This window comes from Ovis canadensis, chromosome 24 (assembly GCF_042477335.2).
Source record: "Ovis canadensis isolate MfBH-ARS-UI-01 breed Bighorn chromosome 24, ARS-UI_OviCan_v2, whole genome shotgun sequence".
Lineage (NCBI taxonomy): Eukaryota > Metazoa > Chordata > Mammalia > Artiodactyla > Bovidae > Ovis > Ovis canadensis.
This window is the reverse complement of record NC_091268.1, coordinates 28,646,075-28,673,960: the sequence shown is the minus strand read 5'-3', so window position 1 is coordinate 28,673,960 and position 27,886 is coordinate 28,646,075. Positions and strand designations below refer to the sequence as shown.

Here is a 27,886-nt window from a genome sequence, read left to right as displayed (position 1 = left end):
AGCACTTCAGATCCTAATTTAGAGTTCATAAAAATTATCTCTTGACAAATAAGATTGCAAAAACAGGAAATCCTACCTAGTGGGTTCGTCTTTGGGCAAACATGTAAACATTTATACAAAGGATACTGAAGCAAGTCAAGGTAGGAGAGAATAACTGAGTGGGTGAGTGAACGAAGGCATACAGATGGCAAGTGCTGTCTGTCGCTTTTCGTCCTTGGTATGTGGGGTGGTTGCTGGGATGAGTTGGGCAGGCTTTGAGAAGAGGCCTCAGTGGGGTCCTTGAAAGAGGGCTGATCCTGAGTTAACAGAGGAGAGAGAGAATGGCGCAGGTGGAGCTGGTATAGGCAGAGGAGTGAATGTTTACGACAGGGTTTGTCAGGCTGGCTCCCTCTCACTGGGCTGTGAAATGGTTTTAGTGAGTGAGTGTGACCAGCCTATTTTTTATAAAAGAAAAAAAGTTAGAAAATGTCAGAGTGAGTCTCATGTGATAATGATAGGTTTGCTTTTTTTAATGTAACTTTTTTCCAGGTATAAATCTGTACATGTGGGAGTGTGTGTGTGTGTGTGTGTGTACTGGGTTGTAATAAAAATGTAGTATTGCAGGTCATGGCCAAAAAAGTGAATTCAGACAGTTTAGGAGATAAGCAAAGCTTCCATGTAATGAGAGTCTCCTCTTCCGTGTGCAGAGCCTGTGGCAGCTGAGGGTGACTCTGACAACGATCTGCGTCCTCAGGTGCTCCCTGTCTCTAGCAGAGCTGGGGATCGCTGTGGACAGCATCTGGAAGGAAGGCTCATTCCTTCACTCTTAGTCTCCATGAATCGGGTGGAGACCTCCATGCTTCTCAACCCAGAGAGGGATACTGTGGCCAAAATGTCTCACCCCTCTCTATCCCCCTTGCTTGCTGTTCCTCGTGGAAGGCAGCTGATGGTGAAATTAGGAAAAGGCTGACACCCCTGGGCCTTCTTGATCAGTGGGAGGGGTCATTGTATTGAAGAAGGCAGGCCTGGAAAACCAGCTGCTAGGTTCTGTTCTAATCTTGAGATTAGGAAATAGTTTAGATTTTAGAGGCTCCCAGCAATTGTCAGGTCTTTTCGCTGATGCGGGTGGTGGGGAGGGTCACCTGGTCTGAATTTCCCTTTTTTTTTTTACTTTTTATTTTATTGGGGCATAGCCGACGGTCCTGGTCTGAATTTTTTGTAGGGGGTGGCATTGGCCATGGTAGGAGGCCCTGTTTGGACCTCAGACCCAACATCTGTCTCCAGCACAGGGAGTTTCACGCTTTGAGGGAGCCTAAAGATGATACTGTGTCGTCATCCATCCCTCCATCTGTCCCACAACTTGTCGAACCCTAAGAGGGTGATGCTCCCTCACTGCCAGCTGGGACCAGTGGGAGAGATGGTTGGAAAGGACCAGAGCCTGAGGGCTCCTGGTACTGCTGCCCAACCAGATGTCGACTTTGTATGTGAGCAGCAGAGAGCCTTTCTGTGCACCCAGAGGGGTGTGGGTGTGAGTGTGGGTGATGACATGATAAGAAATTTCTTTCCTCACATTTCTTTCCTGCAAGATACGGAATTTCTTTCCTTTCTTTCCTATAGGAACAATGGGCTACGTGGTGTGGGAGAGCTGAGAGACTGGGCATGACTTTCCAGAAGTAGAAAGTCGACCAGTAGTAACCTACAGTTAAATTTTCTTCTATTCCAGGATTGGTCCATGAGGGTGTTTGTTTATTACTGACATTATTTGGATTTTGTGGAAGCTAAATTTTCCTAGTTTGCCACTCTTTTGGGTTGAAATGCTTTTTAAATCCAGGTGTGACTTTCTGTGTCTTGTCTTCATTCCATGTCACCGACCAGAAGGTGGTGCTGTCGTGCTGGCAACTAATCCACCTTTCCATCTCCTAGTAAACCCTGTCATCTAAATGCTTATTCACACTAAGTAGTGTGGACAGATAGAGTGTGCCGTTTGCACGGCGTAACCCTCATGCGGTACGGCAGTAGTTAGGCAGCATTTGCGGGAGCAAAAACCTCAGAGTCTGGAGCTTGGAGAAACCTGCCACCAGAGTCTCCCTTAGGTGCTTGCTCAGGGCCAGAGTGAAGAGTCAGAGTGAAGATTTCTGTTATTTGCTATTTGATCTGTGTGCAGTCTTCCATAATTTGGTATGAAGATTTATGAATAGAGAGGAGAGAAGTTTCCATAGAGAGAAAATTTCCTCTCTTTTTGGAAAAGATCTGAGTACCTGGAGAAAAACTCCTGAATCAGGTTTGCCAGAAACACTGTTCTCAGTTGATTGTTTCATTGGATACACAGTTGAATTACCCAGCTTACTGTAACCATTTGAAAGAAACCTGGATGCTATGATGAACTTGGAATAAAACTGGCTGTGTGATCTTGGGTGCTTGACTTAACTTCTCTGAGCCTTCAGCTGTAAAAGCAAGATGAGAAAATATACTTATCAGTGCTGGGAAGAATTGATGGCAGTAAGAAAGGTGATGGTCTTAACGCTATCTGCTTAGCAAACATGCACTTCTTACCCTATCCCGTCCCCATTCAGAAATCCCGACATTAAAATAATATTACCGAACTGATTCTATAAAAAGTGTGCATCACCGCAACATGGAAACTTGTGTAAAACTTGGAGAATGATGTACCTCTCAGATAAAAGTACCCTCCATGTGCACCTTTTCAACATGAGACCAAAACTACTGCCAAAATGATTTTTCATTGTCTGTCCCTTTCTTACCTGTGGCTTCCTGCCTTGCTCTTCTAATTCCTCATTTACCCACTTTGTAGTTAGGGGTTTCCCCTGGAGCCTACATGGGGCCCCCATTGCACTAGCTCCTGGAGCCCCTTCCTGTTAACAGAGATCAGCTTTTCAGGAGGTTGGCAAGTAATCCGAGGACCCTACAGAAGTCAATAAGATTGCTATAAGATTGGTCTACAGATTTATTCCCAGAGTCAGTACGGGAGGCTGGTTTGGGCATGGTCTTAAAAGTACAGTCAGTCCTCATCATGCACAGATTCTGTGTTTGTGAATTCACCTACTCGTTAAAATTTTTTTGCAACCTCAAAATCAGCACTCAGGGAGCTTTTGTGGTCATTCACGGACATGCGCAGAGCAGCAGAAACGTGACTCTCCAGACACACACGGTCCCCAGTGGAGGTTGAACAAGGCGATGCTTCTCGGTGCAGTTCATACTGTAAACAAGGGTCCTTTTCACCGCCTATTTATTGCCACTTTTTGCACATTTTTCTGCTTTCTGTCGGTGATTTTTGCCATTTGAAATGCCCCCGCCCCTAGCACGGGGCTAAAGTGCTGTCTGTATTCCCGGCCCGACAAGACCAATGTGCCTTGTAGTGAGAGAAGCTGCATTCAGGCATGAGTTACAGTCCCTTGTTGCTCAGTTCAGTAGTAGTGAGTCAGCAACGTGTCTTAAATACGGTATCTTTACATGGAAGTACACGAACGACAAGCATGTGTGTTGATTGGCTCAAGAAAGTGTTGTGGCCCAAGGCTTGCAGGGACCTGGCCCTGGTCTCCCCCGGGGAGTGGTGGCAGTGCTGGAGGATTCTTACGGAAACGCGAGACTTGACTCTTTTCATCTCTGCCTTCCCTTCTCCTCTGCGTGTTCCATGCAGCACCCTTAGGGAAAAAGGATTTCTGGGCTGCTCCTTGTTTTTCAAGGAGAGCTGTGAGAGGTTTTGGCTCCTGCCTGACAGGAGCCCTGCTGCAGAGACGGGCTTGCTGCAGGGGGCCCAGCCTCGCCAGTGGTGACCCGGGTGGTACCTGGCACCGGGACACCCTCAGTGCTGGGTCATTAGTTGGATGGACACCAAGGAGCTTCATGTGGTGAGCTGGGTTACCAAGAGCCATCTCCTCAGGGTATCGCGACTTTAAGCATTTGTTCTTATTATGGCTGTATAGCTAAAGGATCGAGATTGTATGTTGGACATCTGTGCCTGTAATTCCTACAACTCTTGCATTTGACTTTTATTGAAGATGATTTGCTTTATTTCTTCTTTTTTCTGACACCTTAGTTCTGCAGATGAATCTTCTTGTGGATTTCCACCTCACCTTTTTCATTGTGTGGTGAGGTTTGAGAAAACCCGGGATGTGTGGTTCACCTCGCCAGCCTCTTCATTTCCACAGAATTTAGCTTGCATGTTGGTCCCTCTTAGAAGGGAAGGGGCCTGGGGTGGGAGAAGAGTAAAAGACTGTGGAGGACTCACTTAATCCCTCTGCTAGGTACTTAGAGAAAGTAACGTGCGGCAGATTTGGTTGAAAGGGGACTTGCTGTCCCATTACACAACCGTTCTGTTCACCTCTGTACACAGAACACGGAGTCCAGTCTTCCCTGAGTAGAGCCCATAATTAAAGTGTCACTTGTAAGTCTGTTAGGCTAATCAGGTCCCCGGATTTACTGAGCAGCTCTGACCGGTTGTGTGGCATGTGGGATGCCTTCACGGCTGAGCGACAGTGGATGTGGTGGACAGGCTGTGCCCCAGCACACTGCTCGGCTGGCACATCGCTGCCTTCACGCGCCTGGCTGGGAGCTTGTTGCACACACAGCCACTCTTGACTTTTCTTGCAGGTGGGGTGTGTGCCCCCTACCCGTCTGAGAATGATGGACGCCTCGCCTCGCTGGCTGAGAGGATTTGTCCCTTCTGTGACCGCTGCATTGACGAGACCGTATCAGTATTAAGTATTGAAACTGACAGGTCTGGGACAACTTCAGACGTGGCTTCCTGCACTTCCCAGACACATCCTTATCTCGCAGATGGGTGGGGGTCATCTGTTTCACTCTTTGGCAGAGAATAGCCTTTATCCACTGATGCATTTACTTCCTCATCTGTGGAGGGTCACTTTTAGTAAGAGAGGCAAGGCATAGGAACTTAATCTCTGTGTTTTTCTGAGAGATCTTTCAACTGAAATTCCACAGTGAGATTACCTCCGAGTCTTTTAGATAACTTCAGACAAACAGAAACAAGGAACTACTTCGTTTGCGACCCCCATGTGTGCATATATATTTTTTAAAGTAGTGCTAGTAGTGTTTGTTCTGGAAAATATCTGTTATTGTTTAAATTCTCCTCCTCTTTCTCATGAAATTACTGAGAATTAATTGGAGGGAGCTGCCTTCCTCGCCGTAACGTGTGCTGTGTTGGGCTGTATTTAAAGGAGAGATTCATTTTGATGTACGAATAAAGTTAAGAGTTGCAGTTTTTACACATATGTATAAAATTCTGCTATGTTGTCTGGTAATAAAAAGATTTAATGGATCCGAATGAGGAAAGATACACACAAAGACCACAGGGCAGGATCGGAATGGCACCGATGGTTATATTTTGTTGATGTTAACTCCTTAGAGAAATTTTTACAAGCAGTTGGTAGTCATTTTTAGTATTGCTACGGAAACATTTTAATAGAATACTGTTTGGAAAATTATATGTAAGTGGAGATAAAGTGTTTTCGGTAAAGTATTTTAGGTACATTTAAAGACTTTTCTCTAAATTTTTGTTAGATTTCTAATTTGAGTAAAGGAAACTTTATCCCTCCTAGGCTTTCCTGGTGGCTCAGTGGTAAAGAATCCACCTGCAATGCAGAAGTCACAGGATCCCTGGGTTGGGAAGATCCCCTGGAGGAGGAAATGGCAACCAGTATTCTTGCCTGGAGAATCCCCATGGACAGAGGAGTCTGGCGGGCTACAGTCCATGGGGTCACAAGAGAGTCGGACACGACTGAGTGACTTAGCATGTACGCATCCCTCCTAGTCTAGTCCTTCCCCTACCTTGTAAATGCTTGCAAGCATTTTGAAAAGTGATTATGTTAGAGCTTGATCTTTGTCTCCTTGTCTTGGTAAATCGAATACTCCTAATGCCTCAATTTAGCAGCAGCAGTGAACAGCTGCCCCTTGGAGTCAAGATCTCTTTTCATAATTCATGTGTGGGACAGGAACGTGTACCTAGTAATGAATCTTGATTATCTAAACTGCTCGGGGTGGACCAGGAGTATGATAATATACTAGTTTGTCTTCAGGCCTCAGCTCTTCTTTTAGAGCTTCCTTTCTGATAAGGAAAAACAAAACCAAACAGAAAATTCATAACTAGGCAATTGCCTTGGGAAAACAACAGCTCATGAAATGTTTTCAGTGTGTTAGGCTAAGGAAAAAGAGAATTTAAATAAAGCTCACAGGCTACAATCAGCCCCTGTGTTGCATCTGGGCTCCCTTGAATGACTTGGTCCTTTTATCTCCCTAATCCTCGCATCACTCCCTGGAGGCACGCAGACACAAGCAGGTTCCGTTTGGCCGTGCAGTTAGCTGTTTCTGTGTCTTTGATATTAAGAGGCACAATCACATTCTCCAGAAATGTATAATTTTTCCTCAGTAGAGCTCACTCTCTACACATATACAATATTAATTTTAGGTTAGTGGGAGGGCAGATTCTCTGTATTTAGAGGAAAGGGGCAGAAAGTAGAGATTATTGTTGCTTGCACCCCAATCCCCACCAGAGCATTTCTGGTTCTATGACTTCACGTTAGGAAATGTGGTTAAGATCATGCTCGGTTGTTCAGTCATGTCCTACTCTTTGCAACCCCGTGGACTCTGTCCATGGGATTCTCCTGGCAAGAATACTGGAGTGGGTTGCCATTTCCTCCTCCAGGGGATCTTTCCAGCCCAGGGATTGAACCCACATCTCTTGAGGCTCCTGAGTTGGAAGGATAGTCCATGATATTTGTCAAGTGTTGCTCCATGACTTGGTCACTTTTTACAAATATTCCAAGTGTGTTTGAAAGGAAAGTGCAGTTTTCCAGTTGTGAAGTATGGGGTACTATATGGGCAAATCAAGGTTGTAAATATGTGGCTCTGATCTTTTATTTATTTACTCATTCTTTTCCTTTGCTTGATCTGTAAGTTTATAATTGACTTTTTTTTTTTAAGCTCCTACTGTGGTTTTGAAATTCTTGGCTTCTCCTTATGTTTCTGTCAGTTTCTGGTTTGGAGCAAGTTAGTCTCATTGTTCTAATTAGTGGTTTGTTGTTTTTGCCCTGAACTCAGTTTTGTCTGATACAGCTTTATTAGACCAAAAGTTCCCTTTTTTAGTTAGTATTTGCTTCATATCTTTTCCAGCCTCGTAGTTTCAACCTTCTTGGGTTGCTTTCAGTTCAGTTCAGTTCAGTCGCTCAGTCGTGTCTGACTTTTTGCAACCCCATGAATTGCAGCGCGCCAGGCCTCCCTGTCCATCACCAACTCCCAGAGTTCACTCAAACTCATGTGTGTTGAGTTGGGGATGCCATCCAACCATCTATTCCTCTGTCGTCCCCTTCTCCTCCTGCCCCCAATCCCTCCCAGCATCACAGTCTTTTCCAGTGAGTCAACTCTTCGCATGAGGTGGCCAAAGTATTGGAGTTTCAGCTTCAGCATCAGTCCCTCCAATGAACACCCAGGATTGATCTCCTTTAGGATGGACTGGTTGGATCTCCTTGCAGTCCAAGGGACTTTCAAGAGTCTTCTCCAACACCATAGTTCAAAAGCATCAATTCTTGATGCTCAGCTTTCTTCACAGTCCAACTCTCACATCCATACCTGACCACTAGAAAAACCGTAGCTTTGACTAGACGGACTTTTGTTGGCAAAGTAATCTCTGCTTTTGAATATGCTATCTAGGTTGGTCATAACTTTCCTTCCAAGGAGTAAGCGTCTGTTAATTTCATGGCTGCAGTCACCATCTGCAGTGATTTTGGAGCCCAAAAAAATAAAGTCTGACACTGTTTCCACTGTTTCTCCATCTATCTGCCATGAAGTGATGGGACCAGATGCCATGATCTTAGTTTTCTGAATGTTGAGCTTTAAGCCAGCTTTTTCACCCTCCTCTTTTACTTTCATCAAGAGGCTCTTTTAGTTCCTCTTCACTTTCTGCCATAAGGGTGGTGTCATCTGCATATCTGAGGTTATTGATATTTCTCCTGGCAATCTTGATTCCAGCTGGTGCTTCTTCCAGTCCAGTGTTTCTCATGATGTACTCTGCATATAAGTTAAATAAGCAGGGTGACAATATACAGTCTTGACGTACTCCTTTTCCTATTTGGAACCAGTCTGTTGTTCCATGTCCAGTTCTTACTGTTGCTCCCTGACCTGTATATAGGTTTCTCAAGAGGCAGATCAAGTGATCTGGTATTCCCATCTTTTTCAGAATTTTCCACAGTTTATTGTGGTCCACACAGGCAGAGGCTTTACTTTCAGTTCAGTTCAGTCGCTCAGTCGTGTCCGACTCCTTGCGACCCCATGAATCGCAGCACGCCAGGCCTCCCTGTCCATCACCATCTCCTGGAGTTCACTCAGACTCACGTCCATCGAGTCTGTGATGCCATCCAGCCATCTCATCCTGGGTCATCCCCTTCTCCTCCTGCCCCCAATCCCTCCCAGCATCAGAGTCTTTTCCAATGAGTCAACTCTTCGCATGAGGTGGCCAAAGTACTGGAGCTTCAGCTTTAGCATCATTCCTTCCGAATAAATCCCAGGGTTGATCTCCTTCAGAATGGACTGGTTGGATCTCCTTGCAGTCCAAGGGACCCTCAAGAGTCTTCTCCAACACCACAGTTCAAATGCATCAATTCTTTGGCGCTCAGCCTTCTTCACAGTCCAACTCTCACATCCATACATGACCACAGGAAAAACCATAGCCTTGACTAGATGGACCTTAGTCGGCAAAGTAGTGTCTCTGCTTTTGAACATACTATCTAAGTTGGTCATAACTTTTCTTCCAAGGAGTAAGTGTCTGTTAATTTCAAGGCTGCAGTCACCATCTGCAGTGATTTGGGGGCCCCAAAAAATAAAGTCTGACACTGTTTCCACTGTTTCCCCATCTATTTCCCATGAAGTGATGGGATTGGATGCCATGATCTTCGTTTTCTGAATGTTAAGCTTTAAGCCAGCTTTTTCACTCTCCTCTTTCACTTTCATCAAGAGGCTTTTTAGCTCCTCTTCACTTTCTGCCATAAGGGTGGTATCATCTGCATATCTGAGGTTATTGATATTTCTCCCGGCAATCTTGATTCCAGCTTGTGTTTCTTCCAGTCCGGCGTTTCTCATGATGTACTCTGCATATAAGTAAAATAAGCAGGGTGACAATATACAGCCTTGACGTACTCCTTTTCCTATTTGGAACCAGTCTGTTGTTCCATGTCCAGTTCTGTTGCTTCTGGACCTGCATACAGATTTCGCAAGAGGCAGGTCAGGTGGTCTGGTATTCCCATCTCTTTCAGAATTTTCCACAGTTTATTGTGATCCACACAGTCAAAGGCTTTGGCATAGTCAATCAAGCAGAAATGATGTTTTTCTGGAACTCTCTTGCTTTTTCCATGATCCGGAGGATGTTGGCAGTTTGATCTCTGGTTCCTCTGCCTTTTCTGAAACCAGCTTGAACATCAGGGAGTTCACGGTTCACGTATTGCTGAAGTCTGGCTTGGAGAATTTTGAGCATTATTTTACTAGCATAGATGTGCCTTTTTAAAAAATATATATTTATTTATTTGGCAAATTCCTGCAATTCTAGAAAAAAATTAGAGGAATTTGACATAAGTGATAGCAATATGTGTCACTTATGTGGAATCTTATATGGAATCATATATATACATATATGTATACATACATATATATGTGTGTGTGTATATATGTATATATATGTGTGTATATATATATATATATATAAATGAACTTAATTAAAAAACAAATAGGCTCATAGACATATAAATTTATGGTTACCAAAAAGGGATAGTTGGGCAGGGGGCGGGGGTGGCAAAGGATATGGGGAGAGATAAAATAGAAGTTCAGTTCAGTTCAGTCGCTCAGTCGTGTCTGACTCTTTGCGACCCCATGAATCGCGGCACACCAGGCCTCCCTGTCCATCGCCAACTCCCAGAGTTCACTCAGACCCACGTCCATCGAGTCTGTGATGCCATCCAGCCATTTCATCCTCTGTTGTCCCCTTCTCCTCCTGCCCCCAATCCCTCCCAGCATCACAGTCTTTTCCAATGAGTCAACTCTTCGCATGAGGTTGGAGGGGGGAATTTACAGGAATTAGGTCTGTGGTATGTCAAGTGCTCTATTTTACTTTGTTTTCCATATGGGAAAGGGAATATTTAGGTTTGTCAAAGTGTGTTGTTACAGCATCTTGACAGAGCTGGAAAGCCCTGAAAGTGGAAATGATGTTCTGTCAGACCTTTCACCTTCATTAAGCCTGTTCAGGGAACCAGATTAGGAAACCAGAGGGTACCCACTGTGGCACCGTCACCAGACGGGGGCCCCGGATGGTGAACCTAAAGGGATGTGGGGAGGGGAGAGGCTCCTGCAGTCCAGTAGTTGGTTTGGTAACATTTTTTAATTGCAGAAAACTTTTAAAGATATACAAGAAAATGGAAGGATGTAATGAATCCTTCTGTGTGCTAAACCCGCCCCACCCCCAACCCCAGCCACCAGAACAGCCAGTCCTGCTTCAGGTCTCCAATACTCACTGTTTCCCTTTATATTTTGAAGCACGTTCTAGACACCATATTTTATTCATTGGTTTGTGTTTCAGTGTGTATCTCTCAAAGATAGATTCTTTAAAAAAACAAAAACAACAAACAACCATGAGACTTCTCTCAAGGTCCAGGTAAGCTGTGCTCCCAGTGCAGCGGGCCAGGTTCAATCCAGGAGCTAGATCCCACACACCACTACTAAGAGTTTGCATGTAGCAAGTGAAGGTTGAAGACCGTGGGTGCTGCAAGTATGGCCCAGAACAGCCAAATAAATAAGCAGAGCATTAAAAAATATATACTATTATTGCTCTTAAAAAAATTAAATCTTTACTATCATCAAAAATTCACTGATTGTTAAAATTTCCAGTTATCTCACAAGTGTCATGAGTTTTTCCATTTGAGTCAAGAGCCACACGAGGCCCACACACTGATTGTTGAAATGTCTGTGAGGTCTTTTAATCTGTAGCTCTCTTTCTCTCACTAATTGAAGAAACCAGGGTCATTGGTCCTGTAGAGTTTCCTTCAGTTCTGATTTTACTGACTATGTCTCCTTGTGTTGTCTTATCTATTCTCCTGTCCTCCTGTTGCCTGTAAATTACTTCTTAAATCTAGAGGCTTGACCCAGATAAGATTTGATTTGGCCAGGATGCAAGACCCATTCATGGATGCTATTGTGTTCTCCGATCAGGAAGCCCATGACGTCTGGTGAGTCTCGTTCTGTGAGAGAGCTCACAAAACTGTTGTTAATGCTTACCCTAGATCCTTTATTTCATCAGAGGTTGCAGTAGGGTGATTTTGTCATTCTAGCATTCCTGTTTCTGTTATTTGTTGGAATACATTTCTAAAGAGAAATTCTCGCTTATCTCCAATGTGGTTTGCGGTTGATATAGGAAAAGCAGAATATGTGTTTGCTTCGTTCATTTATTGCTCTTTTTTTTTTTGGTAAAGTGAGTTGATTTACTAGAATTGTCCATTTGTGACCAGTTAGCCATTTTGGTTTGGTATCACAATGAACTCATGGACCTAATGGCACATAAACATCTATAATGTGATCCACTCAGGTACAGTTTTGACCCTTATCAGTGATCCAGTTCTCCCAGCTTCATAAGCAAGAGCCTCTGGCCAAGTCCTTTTTGGCCTGCCCTGTGCCACGACAGGATGTTCCAGGCGCACCTGTGCATGCTCTGCCCCAGGCCTGGAGTCAGCACTCCTCTGAGGGGCTCTGGTTGCTCTTCATGGAAAACGGTGTTTCAGGACCACAATCTGGGTGCCAGCCGGCTCGCTGGGCTGGGTTGGTCATTGTTTCTGAGCCTTTACAATAGACAGAGCTAAGAAAAACATCTTTTTCTTTCAGATAAAAATACATCGTGAGTTTAAACTGGTATTTCTGATTCGGGACTGAAGTTTTTCACTTAACCTCTTTTGTCTTATATCTTCTTTATCCCGTATACCGGGAGAATACCGGGAAGGGTGGAAATAGAGCATCATGTAGCTATTCGTCTGTTTTATCTCATGATATATATGCCGAGAAGCCTCAGAACAACCAGTCAGTGCCAGTGTGATGGAGAACAGTCCAGACTTTTTGCGGTTCTGTTTGGCTTGGGCTCTTCCCCAAGGGACGAGGGACACACCGTCTGATAGCTGTTCTAAAGCCTTTTCCATTAGTTTCTCTCTGAGTTTATGCCCCTAGTTGGATACACTTTAGGCTCATTTTTAAATTTTGCAGTTCTTAGGGATCTCTTTTAAAAATGTAATTATTTGTAATGATTTAAAATATCATCATGGTCCCAAAGTTGGTTTTAAAAAAGAAGGTATACTCTATTCAGAAACGGCTAGTTTTTAGTAGTTTCCTCCACCCTGTTCTCTCCCTCCCCTTATAAGTAACTATTTTTAAAAGTGTGTTTTATCCTCCTTTTGTTTATTTTTCTTAAGATAAACAGATAAGTTAGACATATTTATATTCTGTTCGATAAATTGCAATCTGTATTTACTTTTTTTTTCAGCTTTGCTTTTCTCATTTCACAAGCTATCTGGGAGAGAGCATCACAGTCATATCACTATAATAGTACAGCGCATGGTTGGATTTTGCTTTGCTAGCCAATCTGAATTTTGTTCTTTTAATAGATGGGCTTAAGCCCATTTAAATTTGTTCATATAACCAATATGCTTGGCCTCGATTCTGTCATTGTTTTATATTATATATATAGTTATACAAGTCTTTCCTATGGGTAATCTTTCTCTGAATGATCTGTTTTATGTATTCTCTCTTGCCTTTAACTAATGTTTTTTGACGTTTTGTTTATTGTTTTTGTGGATTAAAATTTTTTTTTATTTACTTATCTATTTTCAGCTGTGCTGGGTCTTTGGTGCTGCCCAGACTTTTCTCTAGTTGGAGCAATCAGAGGCTATTCTCTAGGTGTGGTTCTCGGGCTTCCTGTGGCGGTGGCTTCTCTTACAGAACGCAGGCGCTAAGGTGCTCGGCTGTCAGGAGCTGAGGCTCCCAGGCTCTAGAGCACAGGCTCAGTGATTGTGGTGCTGCTTCGTGCCTTTTTTGATCCTCCTGCATCAGGAATTGAACCCATGTCTCCTGCTTTGGCAGGTGGATTCTTTACCACTGAGCCACCTGGGAAGCCCTGGGTTTTGTTTTGTTTTGTGTTTTAAAAAAGTGAGTTATATTTTTGTCTGAAGAGCTACCATATTCTAATGCCATTATGTAATACATTAGCCAGGCCCTTTTTCACTGTCCATGAGTTCCCTCTGTTTGGATTTGCTTGTTAACACCCCTTTGGCCAGAGGAGGTCCCCTGTCAGTCTGAGAAGGAGCAGTGAACCTACTACCCCTCTTGATGGGAAGAGCAGAAAAGTCACGTTTCACAGGGTGTGCATGAACAGAAGGAAGAATTTGGGGGCATTGGCATTCTGCCACAAGTCCCATTATATAGTGTTTTTAATCTTGTCTGTCATCATTATCTGTTGGTTCCCTACCAGTATGAGCAATATTGAAATTAGTTAATAACCTCTTATTTTCCTTGCCTTCCCTCTCTTCTGCATCTGACTTGCAGAAATACCCTTGTACTCACCATTACTAACTATACTTATTCTTTTTTAAAAAAAATTTCGTTTGACTGATTCATTTGGCTGCACTGGGGCTTAGTTACAGTGTGTAGGATCTAGTTCTCTCACAGGAATTGAACCCAGGCCCCCTGCCCGGACAGCATGGAGTCTTAGCCACTGGACCACCAGGAAGTCCCAGAACTCTTACTCTGCTCTTCTTGTATGCCTTCCTTATTCTCAGCTTTTCTCTTTTAATATTTGCATTGTCAGAGCAAACAGCCATATGCATTATAATCTATCTCTTATAACCATCATTTAGTGTGAGTCCTACAGGTAAATATACATTCAGTGCTCACTATCAGTACTTACAATGATGTTTCTTAAGTCAGTTTGGTTTTCTGAAGCTTTTTCTCAAGTACATGTTTTAGGAAGTCATGGGGAAAATGCTTCTGAAATTCTTGCATGTTAGTTTGTCTGTAGTCTTTTTGAGAGTCAGTTTAGCTTATCATGCATTCTTATATTTTTAGATGTTGGTTCAGATATTCTTTGAGTATTTAAAATAATGATGTTCCATTTTCTTCTGGCTTGAAGTGCTTCTGTCCAAGGCAGTCTGACATTTTCCCTTCTCAGTGGGTTGCTCTTTTTGATTGGATGCCCCAAAGATTTTTTTGCTTTAAAGTCTACTGGTTTCACTAAAATACGTCTTCAGGCTAGATGTTCTGGATCTGTTTTCCCAGGTGTGCGCCTTTTCAGTGCGCATTATTGTCTCTTTAAAAATTGGTTTTGGTTACTTCAGTCATGAAGTAACTGAAGTAACATGAAGTAACGTGAATTTTCAGTATTGTTCTGTGTATTGCTTTTATTTTTGTTTATGAGAACTTCTGTTGTACCTGTCTGGATCTTCTTTGTCTGTTTTCTGTGTCATTTTCCAATCATTTTTAACCTCTGCATTTCTTTTTGGTTTAACATCTTCCTCCTTTTCATCTCTTCTGTCCCTTAAGATGTTGGATTTATTCATTCTTCTTTGTAATTTAGTCTTCATTTACAAAATGATTTCTTTTATGTCAAATTCTTTCTTGAATTCTAATGTTTTCTGGAGTGCTGCCCCCTCATTTCTGAGTATTTCTAGGTCTCATTTTGTTCTCACATATATTTTATCATTCTCTTAAATTCTTACAGTTCATTTCAAAGTATTAGACACAGTTTTCATCTCCTTGGTAGGCATGTCTTTCTGGCATGCTTTCATTGACCATAGGGGTAGTATTTCTGCTCCTTTTATAATAACTTCCTATGGGATTTGAACACAATCCCTTTTCTGTTACTCATTTTGGCGGTTTATTTTTTAACTATTAAAACCTCTGGAGAAACATTATGTTGGCAATGAAATATTTTTGTGCATGTGTATTTGAGTTCCGTCGTCGGTCCTAGTCATCTCACAGCAATGAAATATACCATAGAGTTTGCTGTGGTGGGTTAAAGGCACTTCATATTTGTACTGGGGACGTTGTTTTAAAAGGAAGTTAACATCTCCAAGTACTTAGGTTCAAGTTCTATATGCATTGCTTTGGCTGAGCTGTGAGAGACAGGAGCGGTTATATATTTTAGAATCTGACCAGCGCAGTAACAAAGGCAAGTTTGGTTTGAGGAGATAGTGAGGAACAGGGATGTGTTGATTTCGGGAATTTGTAGAGATGTTTGTTCTTTGTTCTGCGGACCATATGATGTATTATTACCAACAGAGAAGTTATATGATAAAAGCTTAGCTTCCCCTTGGCATTTGTGATAATTAACAGCTTGATCTTATACAACTTTTCGATGTCATCTCATTTATACAAAATATCCTTATCAAGTGCCCACTGTATGCCTGTTGTTCCAAGCCTGCTGTTCCTGCTGCAAGCCTTTCAACAAGGTGCACGCCCCACTTGGAATGATCGTTCCCTAGATATTTACTGATTCTCACTCTCTTAATTCACCTCCGTCACATATTGAACCAAATCGCTTTGCCTTAGCATGCCACTTGACAGTAACTGTTACCCACACATGCACGCGCACATGCACTCTCTCTCTCACGTTACTGCTTTCCAAAGCACTGCAGTTGTTTGACTTTTCATTTAGTTTGTACACTTCCCCCGTGTCTGTTTCCTCTTATTCGAATCAAAGGTCCAGGTTAGATGCCCAGTGCTTAGACTGGTTCCTGACACACGTGAGGCAGTCAGCAGTTTATTCAGTTAGCACATACATACCGGACACTGAGGAGACGTCTGGATAAAGTTCCTGACACACGTGAGGCGGTCAGCAGTTTATTCAGTTAGCACATACATACTGGACACTGAGGAGACGTCTGGATAAAGTAACCGGGTGAGCAACATGTACCTACCCACCCCCACATGGAATTCAAAGTCTACTGAGAGAGGTGGATGTTAGTAATAAAGTGTAGAAAGTGCTGGATGAGAGGACCGGACAGAGGAGACAGGTAGTCTAGGGCAGTCGGGAAGGCCTCTTTGAGAAGAGTTCTGAGCTAAAGAAGCAACGGTGTGGTGAGTGTGAGCTTTGTGGTGGGAGTTGTCCAGGAGGATGGAGCACCTCTTTGACGGGCTTATCAGTCAGAGGGAACCAGGTCAGCACTGTGAGGAACGGGAGAGAGGTGAGCAGACACTGGGGTGGCTGGGCAGGGCCATGTCTGGCAGGGCCTCCAGGCAGAGTTACAGATTTTGTCCTCAGTGAGCTGTCTGAACAGTAGTACCCATCACAACCACATAGGTTGGGTCCTAACTCAGACAGTGTGGTGCATTCACAGTATGTATGGTAAATACAGGGTTTTCCAGGATGCTCAGCAGGGAAGTAGAGTGATTAGTAGTTGGACCATTTGTCATGGCTCTCTCATAGCGATTTTGAGAGCCCTCAGATAAAATAAATACATGTATAGTAAATATTTGTATTATTTATTAGCAAGGTTACAGTACTATAATATTTTTGTTTTTAATAGTGTACTTAATTTGCTGAAGTTCTGAAAATATGTTTTAGGTTGGTTCTGGAAGAAAAGCATTTATTTTAGTTGTAAGACTTCAAAAAAAAGGAAGGGAAAAGAAAAAAGCCCTTTAAAATGGACAGTTCAGCTTCAGTCGCTCAGTCGTGTCCGACTCTTTGTGACCTCATGGACTACAGCACCCAGGCTTCCCTGTGCATCACCAGCTCCCAGAGTTTGCTGAAACTCATGTCCATCGAGTTGGTGATGCCATCCAACCATCTCATCTTCTGTCATCCCCTTCTCCTCCTGCCTTCAATCTTTCCCAGCATTAGGGTCTCTTCCAGTGAGTCCATAAAGCTACCCTGGGTGGCAGTTTACAGCTTGAGGAGAATATGTTGTTTTTTAGGTTTTCCTAGTCTGTTGAAAAAACAGGTGAAACTCATTACCCCCGTGCTTTGGAAGAGGCCCTGACCTTTTCCTTTTCCTCTTCACATCAGGTGGCCAAGATATTGGAGTTTCAGCTTCAGCCTCAGTCCTTAAATGGGCAAGATGACTGCTTTTAATGCCAGTTTCACCTGGAAAGGAAAGGTTTTTAGAAGTGTATGGATAAAAGGAGACAGCAGATGGAGTAAGCCAGAGTGCAAAGAGCAGGATCTTTCTGGCATTCCATGGCCTCACTCTGATTTCCACGGCCTGATTCTTACAACACTTAACTGATGTTAGCCAATTACTTTATCCAGACGTCTCTGAGCCTAGGTTTCCTCTCATAGAAAACAAAGCCAAGCTATTACTTTGCTCATCCGTCTGTAGGGAGTCAGCGAGCCTCCTCCTCAGGAGGCCCCATTCGCCAGCCTCCCAGCATGGATGAGGTTGAGTGAGAGGATTGCTGGTACCACACTTAGCACACGCCTGCCGCTCAGGAAATTCTCCACTACCTGGCAGCTCCCACCTCCAGTGTGGGAGATAACTTACTTGCCTTACGGGGTTTTGTACACAGTTAATGGCTTTTTAACTTACACTTCCTTCCAAGAGAAGAAAAGAAAATCACTTCTTTTTAGATCCCCAAAGCTTTTCAGAATTACTTTTGAGATGCATTTAACCCTCTAGGAACATGGATCCTACTTGAATCTGTTAAGCCTGTTAATTCAGGAGGCAGAAGAGAGCCAAACAAAGATATCTCAGGTTCATATTTTTTGTCATGATTTCAGTGTGTTGACTCAAACTTAGGTTATGTGCAATGTATTATTAGCTACCCTCTCTGACTCGCGTTGGAATTCGTCTGTTGCTTGAACATTTCCCAAGTAATTTTTTTTTTTTTTTTTTAATGAGCCATCAAATAGGATGTGGCTTGGGGTTTTCTAAGCCTTAGGAATGGATTTGTTTAATGTGTCTGGACTCTTTCCCTCTCCTTTGTGAAAAAGAACATTTTCATTTCTCAGCGGGGCGTGAAAGGGTGCAGGGTTTAGGCTTTGTCCCTAGCGCAGACCAAGCTATTTCATCCTTGACCTTTGAAAGATAATGGAACCTTGGACTTATCACCCTGCGTCAGCTCACGGAGATAAGCAAGCTGTATGCTTTTAGGGTTTGAGCTAGCAGTGACTTTTAAATTTTGTTTTATTTTTTTAAATAAGGGACAACTAATGTACAATTTAAAGGAAATGCTTATGTAGATTGGAGGTAACAGAAGAAAAAGAACTTGTCATCTGATTTTTGTGTTTTGTTGGAACTCAAGGGGAATTACTTCCCCTTGAGAAAAAAAAAGATCTCAGTTCCCCAACCAGAGGTTGAACCCAGCCCCTCAGCAGTGAAAGTTTGGAATCCTAACCACTAGACCACCAGGAAATTCCCTCCAGAAACTGCCCTTTATTGAGCAATCTCATGATCAGTTGGCATCTAGAACTTTGGACATTGGTGATTTTTCCCACCCTGTGTGGCCCAGTTCTTTTCTACCTTTTCTGTTCTCCATAAAGATTTCTTCTGTCTCTCCTCCTTCCCGGTTTAGCAGGCAGGAGAGCCAGCTTGGCTAGATACTGAGCACTGTCTGCATAGCAAAGTGAAAACACTGCATCCCAGAGTGGTGGCAGCTAGGTGGGCTGCAGCTGTGTGCTTCTGTGCTTCACTGACAAGTGCCAGTGAAGACCTCGGTTTAAAATGCAATTACCTGGTGTGGTCTTTGGAAACACAGAATGACAGATTAAGAAACTAAGTCTAGCTCAAGGTTTGGATTTCCTTAATTTGTCATTTTGATTAAGCAATTGTTTTCTTTCTCTTTGAGGCCTTAATCATCATCTTCGTATCACACAGATTCATCTTTCTTCTTGTGCTTTAAAAAAGTGAATTTTTATAAAACTTTCATAATTTAGGGTTCTGTACAGGTACTTAATTATCCCTTCAGTACATAGTTTTCCCAGTCTTGGTTTTTCCACCCAACCCACACCCCCTGCCCCAAGAATTTGTGAAAATGTTCAAGAAGTACAGTAGCGGTGAAGTTGGCCACTGCATATATATTGGTTTAAAAAGCTACCCTGGGTGGCAGTTTACAGCTTGAGGAGAATATGTTGTTTTATTAGGTTTTCCTACAGCCTCTTTCCTACAGCCTACACCTGTTGAAAAAACAGGTGAAACTTTTTACCCCCATGCTTTGGAAGCGGCCCTGACCTTTTCTTTTTCCTCACAAATGAACATATTCGTCCAGCTCTCTGCTGTTTGTTCTCTCCCATGGGGAGAGTCTTGGGCCTCAAAGATGCTAGAAAAGCCTGCAGCAACACTGGGCAGGTTAAGTTTAATTGTTGAGTGTCTGGGAATCTTCTCTGAAGAGGAATGCTTCTGCCAGTTGTTGTCGTTTCGTTGGGACGTGTTTGTTTGTTGGCTCTGCATGAAGATTTAAACTCTCCTCTGAAAGAAAACAGGCGTATGTTAGCACAATAAATTGTATATCTCTCCTCTGGTGAGTTCTGAAACCCATTTCTTAGTGACCAGAAGTAAGAAGGACGTTTAACCATATTCTTCCTTCTTTACTAAAAGAAATACTATGCCAAAATGTTTATTCCTTAAGAATAGAGTTCTTCCTCCAAGGGTTGTGAGATGCGCTTATTTCTGTGAAGCTTATTTCTACCTGAAACAGTTGCTTCTATAGGCTTTTTGCTCCAGGTATAAAAATCTCTGTCATTTAATGCACTTTGCCCTCATGCTTGTGTTAATATTGTGTATAAAGATGCTTTTCAGATGCTCTTAGATTTTGGTAATATTTGATCAAGTATTTGATCTTCATATTTGTGGACTTTAAACAATAATGATGACATGAATTTATCTTTATAATTTGTTATCCATTTGATGGGCTTCCCAGCTGACACTAGTGGTAAAGAACCTACCTGCCAATGTAGGAGAGACGTGAGTTCCATCCCTGGGTCAGAACTATCCCCTGGAGGAGGGCACGACAACCCACTCCAGTATTCTTGCCTGGAGAATCCCATGGACAGAGGAGCCTAGTGGGCTGCAGTCCATGGGGTCTCAAGGAGTTTGACATGACTGAAGCAGCTTAGCATGCATGCACAGACACATCCGTTTGATAGCTCTCTTAAGTGATGGGTGGGGTATAGGGTTTAAAGTTTTCATCCTCCAAGTATCTCTTCACAGGAAAACATATTGGTATGGAAAATAATGTGGCGGTTTCTCAAAAAACTAAAGACAGAATTTTGATCCAGCAATCCTACTCCTGGGAAATACCCAGATAGAAGTTTAATTTGAAAAGATACAGGTACCCCTATGTTCATAGCAGCACTATTTACAATGGCCAAGACATGGAACAACCGAAACGTCCATCGATAGGTGAATAGATGAAGAAGATGTGGTGCATATATATATATATATGGAATATTATTCAGCCACAAAAATGAAATAATGCCATTTTCAGTAATATGGATGGACCTAGAGAGTATTACGCTAAGCGAAGTAAGAAAGTGGAGACAAATTTCATATGTTATCACTTATATGTGGAATCTAAAATATAAGATAAATAAACGTATCTATAAAACAGCACAGACCCAGAGAACAGACTTATGGTTGCCAAGGAGGGTGTAGGGGAGGAAAGGATTGGGAGTTTGAGTTTAGCAGATGCAAAATATTATATATAGGATGGATAAACAACAGGGTCCTATTATATAGCACAGGTATATTTGATATCCTATGATAAACCATAATGGAAAAGAATGTTTTATGTGTGTATAACTGAATCACTTTGCTGTACAGCAGAAATTAAGACAATATTGTGAGTCAACTATACTTCAATAAAATTTCTAAAAGAAAGCATATTGGTAATTATACTGCTTTGTCATTTGTGACAGCATCTTAAAATAATCTGTTTACTTACAGCCAAAGAAAAAAGTTACTAAATAATCATGTAGTAAGTCACATTTATTGAATTAAGCTCTTTCTTCCCCTTCTCTCCACCTTCAGTTCAGTAACTCTCAAGTGTACTATCTGTGCTTTCTTTGAGCATGCACTGCCAGCTGAATGAGAGAAGCAGGCTGAAAATTGTCATGCCCATCCATGCAGTATGAATCTTGTCTGAAAGCATCAGAGGCTGATCAGTGAGGTCGAAAAAGCAGATAGATCAGCTGATTGCATCTTCTCTGTGGCAGCTTGTAGCCTTGTAGGGGAGGTTCCTTTCTGAATGCATAGGGTTTTCTTGAGAGTCAGTCTACATAGGTGAAATCTCTTAAGTGGATTATTTCTCTCAATAACTTTAATCATTCAGAATAATTTTGTTTATAATTTAGCTTATTCTTTGAAAATTTTGCCTCTTAAAAATTTTACCTTCTGCATTCTCAGAATAATTTTTATCATTCTCAGAACATTTGACTATCAAGAATAATTTTTAAATTCTGTCACATGTTGAAAGTTGTCAACGCAAGATGTTGACTTGCCTACATTCAGAATGAAACCAAGATATTCATTTAGTTAGTGATAACTCTGTTCTCTTAAGGCTGCAGTTAAAAGTGAAGTGAGTTGCTGAATTTGGGTTCAGCCTAGACTAGGATTTTTGAGGTTGAGCTATAGCCAAACCCCAAATTAATTAAATAAAATATTAAGACTGCTCTGTCTCAAAGAAAATTTATTTGATCTTTACTGGCATTGAATCAAGCCTTTTGAGTAGAACATTTTCAGTGTATTAATAATATGTATAAATAGCTCATAACCTTCCTCTGTAATTATCAAAAAGTTTGCAGTCCCACAGTCAGTTTAAAAGTTTTCTTTTTAAATAGAGCTCTCTCTCTATAGTTACAGACGACCCAGCACTGTGGGTCTGTGAGCTTGTATTCCCTTGCTCTCACCTTTCAGATTGTCTAATCGGGTAACTCCAATAACAAAAAAAATTCAATGTGTTCTAGGTCTAAGAATGCCAAATTTTTTTGTCTTTTGTTTTTAAAAAGTATTTTTAAAAAATGAAATGAATACATGCTTATTATAGAAAATTGGGGAGAAACACACACAAATGGAATGAAGACAATCGCCTAGAAATAATGGTAATAACCTTCTGGTATTTTTTTTCAGTATTTTGCCTCTTTATGTAGGTCTAAGTGTCCATCATTCAGCTTTTGCTATTTTCATTAATAGTTATGAGAGATTTTCTCAAGTTAAACTTGTCGGGGAAGGAGAAAGTTTCCCTCATCCTTTTTAGATTCTTCTGGCTTGTCTAAGAGTTATACTGACATGAGACAGGTTAGCAGAAGAAAGAGAAATATAATTATATATATACTGGACATATGGGGCTTCCCAGGTAACACTAGTGGTAGAGAACCCACCTGCCAGTACTGGAGACGCAGGTTTGATCCCTGGGTCAGGGAGATCCCCTGAGGGATGGCAGGGCACGGCAGCCCACTCCACTGTCCTTACCTGGGGAATCCCGTGGACAGAGGAGCCTGGTGGGCTCTGGTCCATAGGATCGCAGAGTGAGACACGACTGAAGCGACCAAGCGTGCACACATGCACATACAGGGTACATACACACACATATATAAGCCTGGTGGCTCCGCAGTAAGGAATCCGCCTGCAGTGCAGGAGACCCGCGCTCTGGCCTTGTGGTTGGAAAGATCCCCTGGAAGAGGAAGTGGCTACCTATTCCAGTATTTTTGCCTGGGAAATCCCAGGATAGAGGAGCCTGGCAGGCTACAGTCTGTGGGGTGGGAAAAAGTCAGACACTACTGAGCACAAAAGATAGCTGTGTTTATACATATATATGTGAATACAGAGAGACCCAAGGATAAGTTAGACAGTTGAGGTTTGTATGCCTTCTCTCTCTCTCTCTCTCTCTCTCTCTCTCTCTCTCTTTTTGGAGGGGGGGCGGCGCTGCACTGAGTCTGTTGCTGTATGGACCTTCTCTGGTTGCAGTGAGAGGGGGCTGCTCCCAAGTTGTGGTGCGCGGGCTTCTCTTTGCAGTGGCTTCTCTTGTTGCACAGCACAGGCTCTAGGAGTGCGAGCTTCTGTAGTTGTGGCACACGGGCTTAGTTGCTCAGTGGCATGTGGGATCTTCCCAGATCAAGAGTCAAACTGGCGTCCCTTGCGTTGGTAGGTGAATTCCTAACCACTGGACCACCAGGAAAGCCCCAGAGGCTTGTATCAAAGGGAAGAAGAAGATAGTTCACATGGAGATGAGAAAAAAAATATTTGGTAATAAGCAAAGGTATGCTGGGCCCTGCAGAGACAACTCTGAAAAGCTTTTCACCAACTGCATTAGTTTAAACCCTCAAGTCAATGTACCATAATTTACTCAATAATATTCTTATTATAGAGTTTTTACGTGATTTTTCATTTTTTAAAATTATTTATTTTAATTGGAGGCTAATTACTTTACAATATTGTAGTGGTTTTAGCCATACATTGTATTTTCATTTTAACAACACTCACAATCCTCTTTGGGAACAAGAATTTTGTGTAAAAGGATGAACTGCAAATGCAAAATTATAAAATACCTGGGATTTCACTTGGCCTGTGTCTGTAACATGATAGAGTCAGAGATTTTGTTTAAAAAATGTTAAGAACAATTAGAATTTCTCATATATTATCATATAGCCCTGTATAAAAGTTAAGTAAGTAAGTAAAGTGGCTCAGTCGTGTCCGACTCTTTGCATCCCCATGGATGGTAGCCTACCAGGCTCCTCTGTCCATGGAATTTTCCAGGCAGGAGTACTGGAGGGGTTGCCATTTCCTTCTCGAGGGAATATAAAGTATAATGGTTATGTCAGTTTGTAATCCACCCAGTGTCAAGTATTTCTCTTTTTAAAACTGTTATCAGCAGTTCTTTTTATTTTTGCGATTTTCTTTTTATTTTGAAAAATGTAACCTATAAACCTATAGGTAAGATGGCAGCCTTTGTTACATTTCCTTTATCTTCTCCTCACTCTGCACATATACATATGTGCACATGTATCCATAAAATGTAAAGCTCAGTTCAGTCACTCAGTCGTGTCCAACTCTTCCCAACCCCATGGGCTGCAGCATGCCAAGCTTCCCTGTCCATCACCAACTCCTGGAGCCTACTCAAACACATGTCCATTGAGTCGGTGATGCCATCCAACCATCTCATCCTCTGTTGTCCCTTTCTCCTCCTGCCTTCAGTCATTCCCAGCATCAAGGTCTTTTCCAGTGAGTCTTTTCACATCAGGTGGCCAAAGTATTGGAGTTTCAGCTTCAGCATCAGTCCTTCCAATGATTATTCAGGTCTGATTTCCTTTAGGATGGACTGTTTGGATCTCCTTGCAGTCCAAGGGACTCTCAAGAGTCTTCAACATAGTTCAACAGTTCAAAAGCATCAATTCTTTGGCACTCAGCTTTCTTTATGGTCCCACTCACATCCATACATGACAACTGGAAAAAAGAAAGGTTTGACTAGATGGATCTTTGTTGGCAAAGTAATGTCTCTGCTTTTTAATATGCTGTCTAGGTTGGTCATAGCTTTTCTTCCAAGGAGCAAGCATCTTTTATTTTCATGGCTGCAGTTACCATCTGCAGTGATTTTGGAGTCCCCCAAAATAAAGTCTCTCACTGTTTCTCTTGTTTCCCCATCTATTTGCCATGAAGTGATAGGACCAGATGCCATGATCTTAGTTTTCTGAATGTTGAGTTTTAAGGCAGCTTCTTCAGTCTCCTCTTTCACTTTCTTCAAGAGATGAGGAAATACAGTGTTAGTATTAACTGCTCAGTCCTGTCCGACTCTTTGTGACCCTGTGGATTGTAGCCAACCAGGCTCCTCTGTCCATGAAATTCTCCAGGCAAGAATACTGGAGTGGGTAGCCATTTCCTTCTCTAGGGGATCTTCCTGACCCAGAGAGCAAACCTGGGTCTCCTGCATTGCAGGCAGATTCTTTACTGTTTGAGCCACTAGTATATAAGTATTATTATTTCTTTAATTACATTTATGATATTGATATGAGCTAATGTTCAGGCCATAATAAAATTTCTCCACATGTTCCAGCATTGTCTCTTATGGTTTTTTATCTTATTTTTTGATCCAAGATCAAGTCAAAATCATATATTGCATTTAGTCATCATAGCTGTCTGGTTTTAAACATGTGTCAAAGATTTTATTCAGCTCATTAATTAATGATAAAACCAATAAGATGTTAAAAGCAGTTCAGATGAGAATTTAACACACTAGACAATGTATTTTCACAGTTCCGTGAGCAGAAATCATTTGCATAACTCTTGTATTTCTCTCAGTTTTCTACAGTTTAACTTCTACAGGTTGTAAAAAAAAAAAAAAACAAACCCTGGTATTCATTTTCTGCTGCCTCTGACAAATTACCAGAAACTTGGCAGCTTGAAAACAACACAGACTGATTGTCTTGCGGCTTAGTTGGAGCGTCTTATAGTTGGAGGGCAAGTGTCCAAAATGGGTTTCAGTTGGTGAAATTAAGGTGTCAGCAGACCTGTGTTCCTTCTCGGGGGAGGGGAGTCCATTTCTTTGCTTTTCCCCCACCTTCCAGGGGGCACCTGTATAGTTCGGCTTCTCGTCCGCATCCTTCGTCTTTAAAGCCGGTAAAGTCACGTTAGCTCTTCCATCTCCTTCAATATAGAGCAGTCCCCGGCCTGTTTCTGTTTTTCGCAACATTGACGCTTCTTGGAAAGTTCAGAGCAGCTGTTGCTTTGTGGTGTCCTCCTCTCAGGGTTTGTCTTTGTCTCAGGATTCCACGTGTCTGACAGGAGCACTACATAGGTGACCTCGCCTTAGCACATTTCCCTGAGGGACACAGACACTGTTTGTTCCATTATCACTGATGTTTTGTTTGGTAATTTTGTTAAATGGTGGCCTCAGAAATCTCCGTTGCAGCTCTCCCCCTTTGTGCTAACCCGTACTCTGTGGGCAGTACTTGTGCAAGGATGCCATTCAGGGTTTAGTTGATGCGCTGCAGAGAGCACACTAGAGTTACTCTGAAGAGTTTAATTGGTTCGTCGCATTTTGTGAGTTGTGTGCTTTCTTACTGATTTGTCAGTACACTTTTATTATGATTATTCCTTTTCTAACATTTAGTGAGCCATTATTTATTAGCTACTAGACACTGTTTTGAAATCTTCATAACGATTTTATGAACCACCCCCACCTTCATTTTACAGAAGAAATTGAAGCTTAGAGAGATGAATGCTGGGTTTTGTATTTTGCAGATATTTGTCCCAGTTTGTTGTGTGCATCTTAACGATAGTCTATTTTGCTACACCGAGCTTTACATTTTATCACAGTAACAACTAGCAATTTATCCTGTTATAGTTTTTGCCTTCTGTGTTCTGTATAGAAGCATTAAGTGTTAAATCCATCAGGAATGAGTTTTGCTCAAATGCCATCTTATCACTAAGTAGGGTTAAGTTGCTAGTTTTGCTTAAAGTAAGCATGGCCCAAATATTGTGTGGGATATACTTATACTAAAAAATGACCTGTTGTGTGTCTGAAATTCAACTTTAACTTGATACATGCAGAGATTTGTACTTTTAGGGTTTTCTAGGTGGCCAGTGCCAGCGCCAAGTCACTTCAGTCATGTCCGACCAGGCCCTAGTGGTAAAGAACCCACCGGCCAAAGCAGGAGATGTAAGCGAAGTGGGTTTGATCCCTGGGTTGGGAAGATCCCCTGGAGAAGGAAGCAACCCACTCCAGTATTCTTGCCTGGAGAATCCCATGGACAGAGGAGCCTGGTGGGCTACAGTCCATGGGGTTGCAAAGAGTCGGACACAACGGAAGCGACTTAGCACACATGCACACACACACACACGTTTTTGTTTGGTGACGCTATCATTAAGGCTTTCCCTGGTCATTTTATTTAAAATTGCAACTCCCACATCAGCCCTCCCCGCTCTTCTTTTTCTCCATGGCACTATACATAAACAGTGTATTTTATTTTTTTGTTGAGTGTCTTCACTCTACCACTGGGATATAAAATCTATGATGCCAGACATTTTTAAACTTTTAAATGTAGATTTAACATACATATAGAAAAGTGCATGCATCATAAGTATACCACTCAGTGCATTTCCTCAAAGTGAGTGCATCCGTATAACCACCTTCCAGGGGTGCCAGAATTTTTATTCTCAGTGGATTTTCAATGCCTCAAGTAGTACCTGACACATAGTAGGTGATCAGCAGATATATTTGTTGAATGAATCAGTGATGTAGCCTGGGAGGTAGACATTTAAAAGATTACTTTGTGTGCAAATAACTAGTGAGAGAATCTATTGATTATTTATTGCTTGGTCCTTATCCCCCTGAAAAGGATAGTTTTGATGAATTTGAATAGAATAATTATTTAGCTACTCCCTACTGTTGAACATTTTGGAGGCTTATGTTTTGGGTTGTTAAAATATATATCCTTAGACAAAGATGTGAAAGGGTTAAGGGTATATATATATACATATATATATACCCTTAATATAGGTATATATTACCCTTAAACAAGTTTACTGCATCTTTGTGTATTAAAAATTAATCCTCATTTCAGATTGTTTTCATAGACTGGTTTCCTGAAAGAGATTTCTAGATGAAAGGGTATGCCCCTTTGATTCCGACAGAACACCACGACAGTCAGTGATCTGTCTGCTGAAAGTGGCGCGTGGAGAGGACTGACACCATGACTCTGTGTTCCTGCTTCTGAGAAGAGCTAGCAGGCCCGGTGGCCGGTGGCTGGTCACTTCTTTGATGTCATTTTTCCTGGTTGGTAGGGTGTCGGAGATACCTCGGGTCTGAATGCCAGCTCCCCTCCCTACACCAGCTGCAGGACTTGGGGCAAGTCGTTCAACAGATTGCCGTTTTCTCTAGACCGTGATGGTAGCAGAGCCTTTGGGGGTATCACATGGGATGTAGTCTCAGG

General features: G+C 42.2%; 1 protein-coding gene across 7 annotated transcripts in view; it reads left to right on the top strand.

Moving 5' to 3' along the window:
• The window catches only part of PARN (poly(A)-specific ribonuclease), a 201,326-nt gene that overhangs the window by 102,427 nt on the left and 71,013 nt on the right, over positions 1-27,886 (top strand). For 2 of the 7 annotated variants that reach the window (XM_069570167.1, XM_069570171.1), the window contains exons 22-23: positions 4,591-4,717; positions 5,556-6,212. The exons of 3 other annotated variants lie outside the window; for them this stretch is intronic. In XM_069570167.1, coding sequence (XP_069426268.1) covers positions 4,591-4,717; positions 5,556-5,742 — 314 coding nt within the window. In that variant the 3' untranslated portion in view covers positions 5,743-6,212. Of the gene's footprint in view, positions 1-4,590; positions 4,892-5,555; positions 6,213-27,886 lie in introns of those variants that run through there. 2 more of the 7 variants (XR_011252660.1, XM_069570170.1) reach the window with 2 other exon arrangements.